Source organism: Herpailurus yagouaroundi, unplaced genomic scaffold, assembly GCF_014898765.1.
Source record: "Herpailurus yagouaroundi ecotype Mexico unplaced genomic scaffold, PumYag 530, whole genome shotgun sequence".
Lineage (NCBI taxonomy): Eukaryota > Metazoa > Chordata > Mammalia > Carnivora > Felidae > Herpailurus > Herpailurus yagouaroundi.
In genome coordinates, this window is record NW_024412747.1 from 3,727,401 (window position 1) to 3,739,734 (window position 12,334).

The window sequence follows — 12,334 nt, forward strand, 5'->3', positions numbered from 1 at the left end:
AAAGAAAGAAAGAAAGAAAGAAAGAAAGAAAGAAAGAAAGAAAGAAAGAAAGAAAGAAAAAGACATTGTTATGCCAATGATAGTTGTATAAAATCATCTTGTTTCCTCTGCAAAACACTGAAATCAAAGATACGGTTTCAAAATGTATGAGCCTCGTTCGGTATTTCTTTTTACTTGGGGCTGCATGTCACCTTTCCCACTTCCAATTTAATGTTTCTCTAATAATTGATGTTCCGGAAGGGTGACTATGGGGCAGTTTTTTTCCTTTCTTGGCTCCTTCACAAAAGATGATCAACAGGAACCAGGCTGAGGTTGAGTTAAATATGTCTAGCTTTGGACATAGACCCTGACTCCTTTTCTGGAAGCTGACATGCTATTTAAATAATGTCTGGTAGTTTTCATGGTTTCGTTTAATGAGCAGAATTTTGAAAATGCCTTTTTGCATCGTGTGTGTGTGTGTGTGTGTGTGTGTGTGTGTGTGTGAAAAATGTTGTTGCTATTGTCTGTGATTTGACTTCAAAACCCAGTGGAAAAGGGGAATAGGTCATCATTGCTATTTCCTGTTGCTTCTGGAACTGATAATTATCCAAGAAAGCTTTAAGCACAGTAAGAAACATTCCAGGCCAAAAGTCCACTGTGAAAACACAGAATTAAACTAGAATGCGATCTTTGTAGAAGAAAGATCACTGGGAATAAATTTTCTTTTATTTACAAATAAAAATAGTTATTGAAAAATAATTTTTAAAATATTTAAATAAAGGAGAAAGAAACTTCCACTTAAATCTTCATTGTGGTACAGGTTGGTGCATCCCTAGTGAGTGGAAGAGGGGGTATGTATCTCCTCTCTAGTTCATGCATCCTGAATCCTAAGCTTCTCTTTCTCTCCTTGAGTTAAACTCCTAACCAAACATCTTTAATCAGGATCATCATCTGTTTCCTTTTGACATCAGCAGTGTGGAATATATTGCCTTGCTGTCTTCCCTAATTGCCCTGACTGCACAGTAAAAGGGGAGGCTTTCCAGACCTTTCCTTTGGCATGATAGTTCATAAAGTAGTGTTTTCCTGGTTGGAGGAGGTTTGATTGCTCTTGGGTTTGAGGTCAGGATCAGAGCTGTTGATAAGGAACCAGAGAGACATAGAGTTTCTGGGTTCCTCTGGATATCTTGCAAAGTACTGTCACTGAACAGCCTTTTCTCCCCCACTCTTCTGTCTGTGTGTCTGAGTGACTGGTGTCCTGGCAGAGAATATGCTCATTCCAGATACACCCCCAGAATGATTTATTCTACCTTTGTCTGAAAGTCGGAAGAGGTCTTTGGAGGTCAGGCTCGCTGTCCCTTCACCTCTAGGGACGTGGGAAACAGTTTCATACTTTACAGATCTCTACTTTTGGTTTGAATAACAAAAATCTTGTTTGAGTGCTGTTTCTAATTCTTAATAAACTGCCTCTGGCTGGGGTCCTTTCCGGGGGACGGGGCTGTGGTGTTTCCAGCATCCAGGGTCATGGTCATATTAGGAGTCTAGTGGAGGCTGATAGGAGAGAGCGGATGTTCTGAACCATTTCCACGCTGATGAAAGAACACATGTGGGCATGATTTCCTCATATCCAGGATCCCTCGGGTAGGATGGCTTCATCCTTGGCCTCTTCTGCCTCCTGCTTACACTTGCAGCCATACTAAGTGACCTTCAGTTCTCTGATCAGTAGAGAAGAGGGAATCCTAAGTGACACTACTAAAACCCTGGTGGGGTTCTGATGTTTCGTTTGCTTTTATTTATAGTCCGGAAACCATTAGTTCTGTGGCTCTGAAGGTTCCTGTTGCGGCTGGCTTACTCTGTGGCAGCCCTGGCTTGGAAATCAGTTACTTAAAACCTAGTGAGGACTTTCTGGGAGTGCTATATGCGATCACTGACACCCCTTCTTTGTACTCCTAATACCTGTGCAAAAGTAGTAACAGTTGTGATTTCTTGCAGTTACTCCTCTGAGATGATCCTATTCCCCCAATAACTAATGAACAAGGTGTATGGATTTGTTGCATTTTTCTATGCTCCCCCCCCCCCCCCATGCTTGCGGGTTAAGCTCGAAGCTCTTTAACACGGGCATCCTAACTTCATCTCTGGGCACTCTCCCGTCCTCATGGACTCCAGCCATACAAAATTATGCTGTATCCAATCTTCTCCCACTCCGTGGAAGCCCGCATCCAGGATCTTTGCCTGACAAACTCCTGTGGGTCCTGGGGGAGCCAGCTTTACAAGGTGTTGTCTCCCTCAGAAATCCCTCCCAGGTCTCCCCAGGCTAAGTCTAGTGTCTCCCTCCACATTCCCATAAAACCAAAACTCAGTCTGAATTGAGATTGGTTGCAAGTTCCTGGAAACCAGGGCCACCACTTAGGCGTCATTATGGGCTTGGTACATAACGAGATGTCCGCCAAGTGAACGAGTGACATTGTCACTTTGACTGTGGCTCATCTGATCAGCAACATGCATTTCATGTTCCCATTTGTTTTTCCAAAGTGCAAGGATTGAACACCGAGGGGAATAACACTGAGTAATCCACAAAACCTAATCTTAACTTGCTTTAAAAACCCAGAAGTATGCTGTGTTTGATTCTAGATCTTGGAAGCCCAGAAGGCATTGCCCTCGACCATCTTGGCCGCAACATTTTCTGGACTGATTCTCACTTGGATCGAATAGAAGTTGCAAAGCTGGATGGGACACAGCGCCGGGTGCTGTTTGAGACTGACTTGGTGAATCCCAGAGGCATCGTAACGGATTCCGTGAGAGGGTATCTTTGTGTAAATCTGTGTAAATCTATCTATTCGACTTGGAACTGCTCTTTCAGATACTCTCAAATGTCAGGCTCTAATGCCAGCATCAGTCTCCTGAAGTGAATGAGTTCCAGGATGAACAGGTCTACAGCTGGTGCCTTACAGATATGCACTGTGAAATGCCAGAACATTTATTACAGTTCCCTGTGACCATGGACCTGATCAACCATGTTCTACTTGTAAATCTCTTAGGAAGGGACTTTCTAAGTTCACAGCTCAGAAATTGGGTATTTCCATTCGAGTTGAATGTGGATAAACACTTGCCTTGTACCAGCCCCAGAATGGTGTCCAAGTGGCATAAATGTACCCCTGGGGCTGAGACCCACACAGCATGGACACCTTGGAGACCCCTTCCTGGGGGTTTTGTCATCACATCAATGCTTTTTTTTCTTTTCCCTACAGTTAGTTTTAAATCTTACCTGCGAGACCTTTTGCACCTCACGCTGTGATTCCTTCCCCGTGAGACCACACCCCCAGTTCTGTGGCCGCTTGGCCACCTCCCCCCCTATGGCAGACACCTCAGCCACCAACTCTATCAACATCTGCTTCTGTGCCCGAGCCCCTGGGTCCACTATGCACCCCTGTGTAGTGACAGCATGTAGGAATCCCCAGATGTTTATCTCAGGTGTGTGTTGTTTTGTGTTGTTCTTTTAAATAGCTTTAGGGAGATACGCTGTATCAGTTACGTTTAAGGAAAGTGAGGTCATTAGTACCAGAATAACCAAACTCAAACCAAGAACCAAACCCAAGTATCTCCTGCAAAGGAAAAGGTGTCTTATCACCTCCAGACCCCTTTTAGCCATCCCGGGTTTTAATGTGTTCATTGTGGGTTCTCTTAAAGTTTTGTTTTTTTTTTTAAATAAAATTTTTCTTATCCATCTTTAACATCTTTGTTGTTCCTCTTTCCCTTCCTTTTCCTCCTGCAGGAACCTTTATTGGACAGACTGGAACAGAGAAAGCCCCAAAATCGAAACTTCCTATATGGACGGCACAAACCGGAGGATTCTGGTGCAGGATGATCTGGGCCTGCCCAACGGGCTTACATTCGATGCCTACTCGGCTCAGCTCTGCTGGGTGGACGCAGGTGACAAAGAGCCCTGCGCCTGGCTGCTGGGGTTGCAACAGTGCTTTTTCCTTTTAACCTAAACAGTTATTCTCACCCACTGTAGGCTAGGATCTGTTATGGGGAAGAGAGTATAAGATACCTGTTTTATTTTCCTACACAAAAATCAGCTGCCTGTCTTTGCTCTGAAATGCGTGGTTTCTATAGGCTTGATGGTGTCCAGGGCAAGTGTTCCATCTTTAAATCAGGGGTCAGCCAATCCTAGCCCGTGAGCCACATCCAGCCAGCCGCCTGTTTTGGTACGAGTCAGGTGCTATAAATGGTTTTTATTTATTCATTGTTTTGAGAGAGAGCAACAGAGAAAGAGAGAGAGAGACAGAATCCCAAGCAGGCTCCATGCTGTCAGCACGGAGCCTGACGTGGGGCTCGAACTCATGAACCGTGAGATCATGACCTGAGCCGAGATCAAGAGTCAGACGCTTAACTGACTGAGCCACCCAGGCACCCCTGGGTTTTACATTTTTAAATGTTACATTTTAAAAGGTTCCATAAATAAATGCCTCCATAGTGTCCTCGATTGTGCCTCTTGGCCCACAAAAGCTAAATTAATTACTGTCTGGCCCTTTGAGAACAAGTTTGCTGACCCTTAGAGTTGTTCTCATCCTATTAGTATCTCTGCATTATGCCATTTGTGACTTCCATCCTGTCACTTGCATCTGTTCCCCAAGGGCTCGGGCAAGACTTGTGGAGCCAGGGAAGAGAGGCATGGGGTCCTGATGTGAGCCCCTGGCCTGGGGTGTCCCTCAGGGGAGGGATGTGGGCTCAGTCGGGGAGCAAGGTCAGTCATCCCTCAAGTGCCTGTGGAGTACCTGCCCTGTTCCCAATACTGTCAGGTGCTAATGGCCGGGTTGGGGGGCGGTGCAGGGACTATACCACAGGAGGGAAGCACGCATAATTAAATCAAAATGCAAGCCGTGAGCTGGCCCCAGTGTAGGCACTGATAGGAGGCTGTGCAGGGCTGCAGCCGAGGTGCAGGTTAGCAGTTGTTAAGAGCTCTGACTGCAGGGAGGGAGGGCCTGGGAGGCTTCGGGGGGGGGGGGGGGGGGGGGACTTGAGCGAGAGCTGGAAGACGTCCTCGTTCCCACCGGGTCCCCAGCTTCTCTGGGAATGGGCGGGACAAGGAATGGTCCTCTGCCCAGCCCACATGGGAACCAGGTATGGGTTCCCCAGCGGAGGTGGGTGTTGACCAGTGAGAGGGGCAAGGCAGGATGAGGAGACCGCTTTCTGCTGTTGAAGAGCAAGTCATGTGTGTTCTCTGGGATCTGTCATCGTAAGGCTGACTTTCTGTCACCCTTGCCTCCATTCCTCATTTTGACACCAAGGGGCCATTTCTTCTATGAACGGCTTGTCTTTGCTCCCCACAGGCACCAGTCGGGTGGAATGTCTGAAGCCCGGGCAGCCGAGCAGACGGAAGGTTCTCGAAGGGCTCCAGTATCCTTTCGCTGTTACGAGCTATGGGAAGCATCTGTATTACACAGACTGGAAGATGTATGTGAGCTATTGCAGCGTGGGGGGCAGGGGGGAGGGTGGGGGCGGGGTATGTGGTGGCGGGGGAGCAGGAGCCTGCCACCCTGTCTCGGGGAGGCCAGGCCCTTCCCATGTGGCCTCTCGGCTTGACCTTCCAGGATACCCGCCCTCTGCCTCGCCCTTCCGCCCGTCAGGAGGGTAGGGCGTAGGAGGGTGAGGGTCGGGCTCCTTGGGGGCCAGGAGGGGCCGTTTACCATCCCAGGGCTCCCGGATGGGCAGCTTCAAGTCTGTGAACTTGGACTTCATGAGCCTGTCTGTTCTTTCTCCAGGAGCTGGCCCAGGCTCACTTGGCTGGCGGGCTCCCCGCCTACCCCATGCCCCCACTTCATTCTATTTAAACTGCGACATTCCCACAGCCCCTTCTTGACCACCCCTTCCTGCAAAAAAGAGGAAGCAGCTGTGGCCACGGGCATCTGGAGAGAAAGCCGATTTCCCAGCCTGGAATTTAGAGCTGAGGGGCAGAGCTAGCTCAACTTTGTCCTTTTTTTTTTTTTTTTTTTTTTAAAGAGGCCAGAGAAATGCAGGCTTGTTCCCACCACAGGAGGAGGGGAGGATGGCTAGGAAGTGAGCCCAGCGTGCCCCTTCACGGCCTCCAGTTTATCCCCAAAACCCCAGAAGACGCTGCCCAGTAGACAGAAGGTTGGAGCCACCAGATGTGTCTTTATTTGCTGCCCTTTGGTGTTTTGTAGGAGTTCTGTGGTTGCTGTAGATCTTGCCATTTCCAAAGAGACGGATACCTTCCACCCCCACAAGCAGACCCGGCTGTACGGTGTCACCACGGCCCTGTCTCAGTGTCCCCAAGGTAACGCCCCCATGCTCTTGCCTTTCAGGGGCCAGGGATGCTCTGTGGCTCCACGCCTCCACCCTGCCTGCTGCCCGTGGGGCCTCCACCTGCCCTGGTCACATGGCAGGCGAGACGCACTCCCTTCCATCGAGGGCCTGCATTGTTTAATAAGTGAGCCAAGTCAATACCTAGGAAACATTAGGCAATGAGCTGGAAATGGTGGACAAGGGGGAGGAAGAGTATTGAATCTTGGGCTGGGTCTAGAAGTATGTGGTCTCTGGGTTCCAAATAGGAACATCCGTGTTACCGTCTCTGTGGCTTTAAGGGTCCCTTCATTTGGCCTAACAGTCACAATAGTAATTACCTCTAATAATAATCACAGACACGGACAAGGTGCTTACCGTGAGCTGGGTCCTTTACATATGTGAACGCGGTGTGCTAAGTGCCTCGTGTTCGCTAGTTCGCTTAATCCTCATGGCGACCGCACGAGGTAGGTACTATTTGTGTGCCCATTTTATGCATAAGGACACGGAAGCCACTAGCCCGAAGTCACAGGGCTCACAGTGGTGCAGCAGGAGAGTCAGCCAGGCAGCCTGGCTCCAGGACCTGCTGTGTTGCCTCTTGGGAGACCTCTCCCCTCCCTCACCCCCCTTGGCTCCCCACCTCCCCGAGGCCAGTGCAAAGCCGAGTGGACAAGCTAGACAGAGAGCCCTCTGTGCTTGAAAACTCCAGCTGCGTGTTACAACCAGAGCCGGAAGACCCTCCCTGAGACCATCGATAACGTTCATGGTAAATCCGCACAGTCCCCAACTCAGAAATCAGTGTTTTTGCCCTCTGGCAAATCCATCACCGTGAGGATTCCCTTTCTGGAAGCACCCACATGCTTGGTCTCCTGGAAACCGAGAAGGGGACTGATGGGCGGGCTCTTCTCTTAGATGGCTGTTGGACTGACCTCTGCCTTTCCCAGGTCACAACTACTGCTCGGTGAACAATGGTGGCTGCACCCACCTCTGCTTGGCCACCCCTGGAAGCAGGACCTGCCGTTGCCCTGACAACACCCTGGGAGTTGACTGCATCGAGCGGAAATGAAGACAAGAAGGCCTCATTCCCTCGGCAGGTACTCAGCGTCACCCTACTTGAAAGGGTCCAGACTGAAAACTGTCCGACCTGGTGGCAATCAGGCCCAGGTCCTACCCAGCCTGAGCCCCGACAGTATTCCCCTCACTGTTCCCCCAAAACATATGCCCCCGGCTTCTGGAATGGGAAAGCCCCTTCCCCCTCCACAAAGACAGAAAACCCCGACTCCGGATTATGTGCCCATCCCAGTGCTCTGGAAACTGTCCCCAGTTTATCCCCCTGGTGATGAGCAGGGCCCGCCCAGGCCTGAGCTGCCCCCTCCTCCTGTGGCCTTATAAGCTCAGCCTCACTCTGACACACCCACCATCCTGTTAACTCCCCGACACACCAGCCAGGGCCACCTGGGCAAGGCCGTGAATGAAGGAGGGAGTTAACGCTCCCCCTCTTTTTTTCTCTTGGTGCTCTGATTTCCCTCTTCATGCTCCTCGCATTTTACTCCCAAGTTCTATACCACCTGCATCCTGCCCAAGGCCCCCATCATAGTGAGCGAGCCCTGACGTTTTGTTCAAAACCCACCTGGTCTTAGGGCCATGTGGATATGTATGGTCGATCATCAGCATTCCCTCCCAGATAGGTTACTGGCATTTCGGCAGCAGCCCTTGGTAGGCCAAGCCCTTCAATCAAAGGAGTGTCCAGTGGTAGGAATTTCAACACGTAGAGTTGGGTTTTGAGGACGAGGATTCTTGGATGTGCCTTAAATTACAGCATTGGATACCAAACGATCCCACTTTGCCCAAAGCACCTGGATCCGAGCATCTGGTCTCTTGAGCAGCATGGCCCCACTGGGGGCTGGTGCCAGTCGTGACGGGTCTATAGGCCTTCATCTCCCACCTCCACTGGTGAGAGCCAACCTACAGTCAGTCAGCATGAGCCCGTGTCTCGTTTGTTTCCCCCTCTGTTCATGGCTCTTGCTGGCTGTGTTCCCACCTACGAGGGCCAGAGTGAGTATTTATACTCCTGACCCAGACCCGTTATTGCTCATTGGTGTAATTAAAGGGACTGTCGCCACATTTCATGTTTATGTTTCTACAGTTTGTTTAGAAACATCTCCTGGCCATACGAGCAGCTAGTGTTATCTTTTTATCAGCTGCCGTCCCGAGGTGCAAAACAGTAGGAATTTTGGATTGAAAGTGGGGCATCAGGAGATGGAGTCTGTAAAGATTGGGGTAAGGGCGCAGAGAAGGCTCAGCAGAAAGTGTCACAAAGAGGTTGGTCAGGAGCAGGAGTGGAAAACCCAAGAGGAAAGGGGAGAAGAAGGTATTTAGCAACGGCAAGAAGAAAAACTCTCCAAAGAGAAAATGGCACATTTTGCCAAAGGACACCTTCGCTTGAGGACGTGGAAGAATTCGTCTGTTTTTCTCCTTGGGGAAGAGGTCCTTCCCTTATCTGCAAACCTCAGTACATTCATCACCCCTCCAGCCCATATCCCCTCCTCACTTTGTCCTCATGTGCTGCGGCGTCACAATGGAGCCTGGACCGGGAACGAGCCTTGCCCTGAATGATTGGAGTTCCTTCTGAGAGCCAAATACATTCCCGAGAATCACGCAGTTTGGGGAACGTGTGGGTCTTTTATCCAGCCCAGCCCCATGAATTAGTTTCACCTTTTTATATTTATCATTCCATATCAAGCCCTCTATATCAAATGTTCGTCATGATTTTGTATAATTTTTATAACTATTTTATTCATTCTACTAGATTCATTCTAAAAGTTTTCAGATGGTAAATTCTTAAACTGTGGAAACCACTGAAGGTGCTTATTAACTGTTCCCCCCAGATTTTTACAAGTATTGGATGATTCCTTGAGTTTACAGTTGTATAAATATCAGTGCAGAAAATAAAATTTTTTTCATAAAAAAGAGTCTATGCTTTTTGAATAAAGAGATTTAATGTTGGGGGGGTGATTCACAATGAGAAGATAGCCATTTAATAATCTGCCAAATCTTGGGGTGTCTGGGTGGCTCAGTGGGTTAAGTGTCCCACTCTTGATTTTGACTCAGGTCATGATCTCACAGTTTGTGAGTTCGAGCCCTGCATTGGGCTCTGCACTGACAGTGTGGAACCTGCTTGGGATTCTCTCTCTCTCTCTCTCTCTCTCTCTCTCTCTCTCTCTCTCTCAAATAAATAAAACTCTTTAAAAAAATCTGCAAAATCTGTGGCACCCCCAGTGTTACAAGGGGTGGTTTGTTTCCCACAAAAGACTTAGGGGCTTATTGAATTAAAAAATCATTCTACCAGGGACCCCAAACCACCCTTTTGGACATTGTTTTCATGTTCTAGAAAACTGTTCTTCAACCGCAGGCAATGGAGTTTCCTAACTCAGTTCTGAAGATGAGCCGTGTTTTTTTTCTTTTCCCTCTCCTCACCTCCAGAAGGAACAAAGGCACTTTCCTGGCACTGACCATGGCCTGAGATCCCTGGACTGTTCCGTGCTGGCCCTTGGGTGGGATGGGAATGGGGCTTTGACTTGGATAGAGCGAAGGGGGGCTCAGAAGTTGCAGGGGTGATGATGCTCAGAGCTGCTGTTGTAGGCAGAAGGGAACTGGTACCCAAGGGCCTGCGTGGGACATGACAGCATCCGTGGGACCAGTGACAGCCTGCCAACATGAACTTCCTAAAGGGGACAGCTTCTGTTTGGGCTAAAACTTACAGTGTTTTAGGTTCATAAAACCTAGTTACCTAAAGGGTACATCAGATGGTAGAGTGGGGTGGTCCAGAGATACATCTCTACCAAGACAAGGACTGCACTGGCAGAAGCTGTCTGCATGAACTACTTTGGACCTCTAGATGTAGGAAAACACAGCTGCACCCCAGGGAGAGCTTGATGAAGAGGCTGCTGAATTTCGGTCAATTTCAGCTTTTCCTGAGTCGTGGTGGCCATCCGCCATCATGCAGCGCCACTGTGGGGCAGAGGGGACAGCAGCCCAAGCTCCTAGTGTGGCATTGCTGGGGCCAGGGTGGGCCATAAGGACCTTGTTCTCCAAAAATCAGGGTTGTGTGTTCTGATTGCTGACTGCTGCTTTTAATTGTTGGGGGGCCAGCACATGGAAAAAGTCTTGAGGACCTTAGATTTGACAATGGTTTCTTGTAGATGACATCAAAAGCCCAAACCTCAAAAGAAAAACAAATAGATCGGTCTTCAAAATTAAAAACTTCTGTGCACCAAAGGACACAACTAAGACAGCAAAAAGACAACCAACCCATGGAAGGGGAGTAAGTATTTGCAAATCCTGGTTAGTATCCAGAGTATATAAAGAACTACAACTCAGCAGTGACCATAACAAAAAACCCAATTCAAAAGTGGACAAAAGATTTGAATAAACATTTTTTTTTTCAAAAGAAATCTACACATGGCCAATAAGTGGACAAAAAGATGCCCAACACCATTCGTCATTCGGGAAATGCAAGTCAGAAGCACAATTAGATGTCACTTCACATCAGTTAGGATGGCTATCAGAAAATGAAAACCAAAACCAAGCAGGCAAGCAAAAAAGACCAGAAAATAATAAGTGTTGAGGAGGATTTGGAAAATGGAAGCCTTGTGCATAGCCAGTGGAAATGTAGACTGGTGTAGCAGGAAGGAAGGCAGCTTTGTGGTTCCTCAAAAAGTTGAATAGAAAATTACAGTACTTCTGGGGCGCCTGGGTGGTTCAGTTGCGTAAGTGACTTCAGCTCAGATCATGATCTCACGATTCGTAAGTTTGAGCCCCGCATCTGGCTCTCTGCTGTCAGCATGGAGCCCACATTGGGTCCTCTTTCTCTCTCTCAAAAATAAACTTTTAAAAAAAGAAGACGAAAATTATCATAACTTCCAGGTAGACACCCAGAGGAATTGAAAGCAGGGGCTCAAATGGATACTTGTCCATCAGTGTTCATGGACAAGTATCACCTGTTCACCTTAAACAAAGATGGAAACAACCCGGGTGCCCATCAACAGATGAAAGGATAAATAAAATGTACCCATACAATGAAATATTCAGCTATAAAGAGGAAAAAGTTTCCAAGAACATAGATGAAACTTGAAGTTGTTATGCTAAGTGAAGTAAGCCAGACACAAAGGAACCAATATTGCATGATTCCACACATGTGAGGTACTTCGAATAGGCAAATTCACAGAGACAGAAAGTAGATGAGAGATTACCAGAGAGATTACCGGGGCAGGTAGCAGGGGGAATAGAGAGTTATCACTTAACGGTTTCAGAGTTTTTATTTAGGGTAATGAAAGAGTTGGGGACGTAGATGGTGGTGATGCCCTGACAACACTGTGAATGTACTTACAGCCCCTGAATCACACACTTAAAAATAGTTAAAATGGCAAATTTTATGTTATATATATATTCTATCACAACTTCTAAAAATTAATGTAATATACCAAGAGCCATAAAACGTGTACTTTAAATAAGTGAAGTATATGGCATGTGAATTATATATCAATAAAGCTTTTTTTTTTTTTTAATTAGAGCGAGGGAGCGAGTGGGGAGAGAGGCAGAGGGAGGGAGAGAATGGACATGGGGCTCGACCCCACAACCCTGGGATCTGACCAGAGCCGAAATCAAGAGTCAGACGTTCAACCGACTGAGCCACCCAGGTGCCCCAAAACTTCGTTTTCAAAAAAAAAAAAAAAATCACTGTAATTAAAAAAAAAAAAACTTGTTACCAAAGGTTGGCAAAATGCTGATCACTGTTGTAGTTGGCTACATTGTATAGATTCCAGGATTCTAGTCTAGGTACTTCTGCGAAAGGATTTTGCAAATAGAACTAGGGTTATTGGGGGCCAGGGTGGCTCAGTCGGTTAAGCATCGGGCTTCGGCTCAGGGCATGATCTCACAGTTTGTGAGTTCAAGCCCCACATTAGGCTCTAGGCTGACAGCTCAGAGCCTGGAGCCTGCTTCAGATTCTGTGTCTCCCTCGCTCTCTGCCCCTCCCCCACTCACACTCTGCCTG

The 12,334-nt window shown here is 47.9% G+C and overlaps 1 protein-coding gene across 2 annotated transcripts in view; it reads left to right on the forward strand.

The window, feature by feature from the left end:
* The window catches only part of NID1 (nidogen 1), an 85,637-nt gene extending 76,386 nt beyond the window's left edge, over positions 1–9,251 (forward strand). For both annotated transcript variants that reach the window (XM_040464920.1, XM_040464919.1), the window contains 5 exons: positions 2,608–2,779; positions 3,749–3,906; positions 5,310–5,433; positions 6,162–6,274; positions 7,224–9,251. In XM_040464920.1, coding sequence (XP_040320854.1) covers positions 2,608–2,779; positions 3,749–3,906; positions 5,310–5,433; positions 6,162–6,274; positions 7,224–7,345 — 689 coding nt within the window. In that variant the 3' untranslated portion in view covers positions 7,346–9,251. The remainder of the gene's footprint in view (positions 1–2,607; positions 2,780–3,748; positions 3,907–5,309; positions 5,434–6,161; positions 6,275–7,223) is intronic.
* The last annotated feature ends 3,083 nt before the right edge of the window (positions 9,252–12,334 follow it).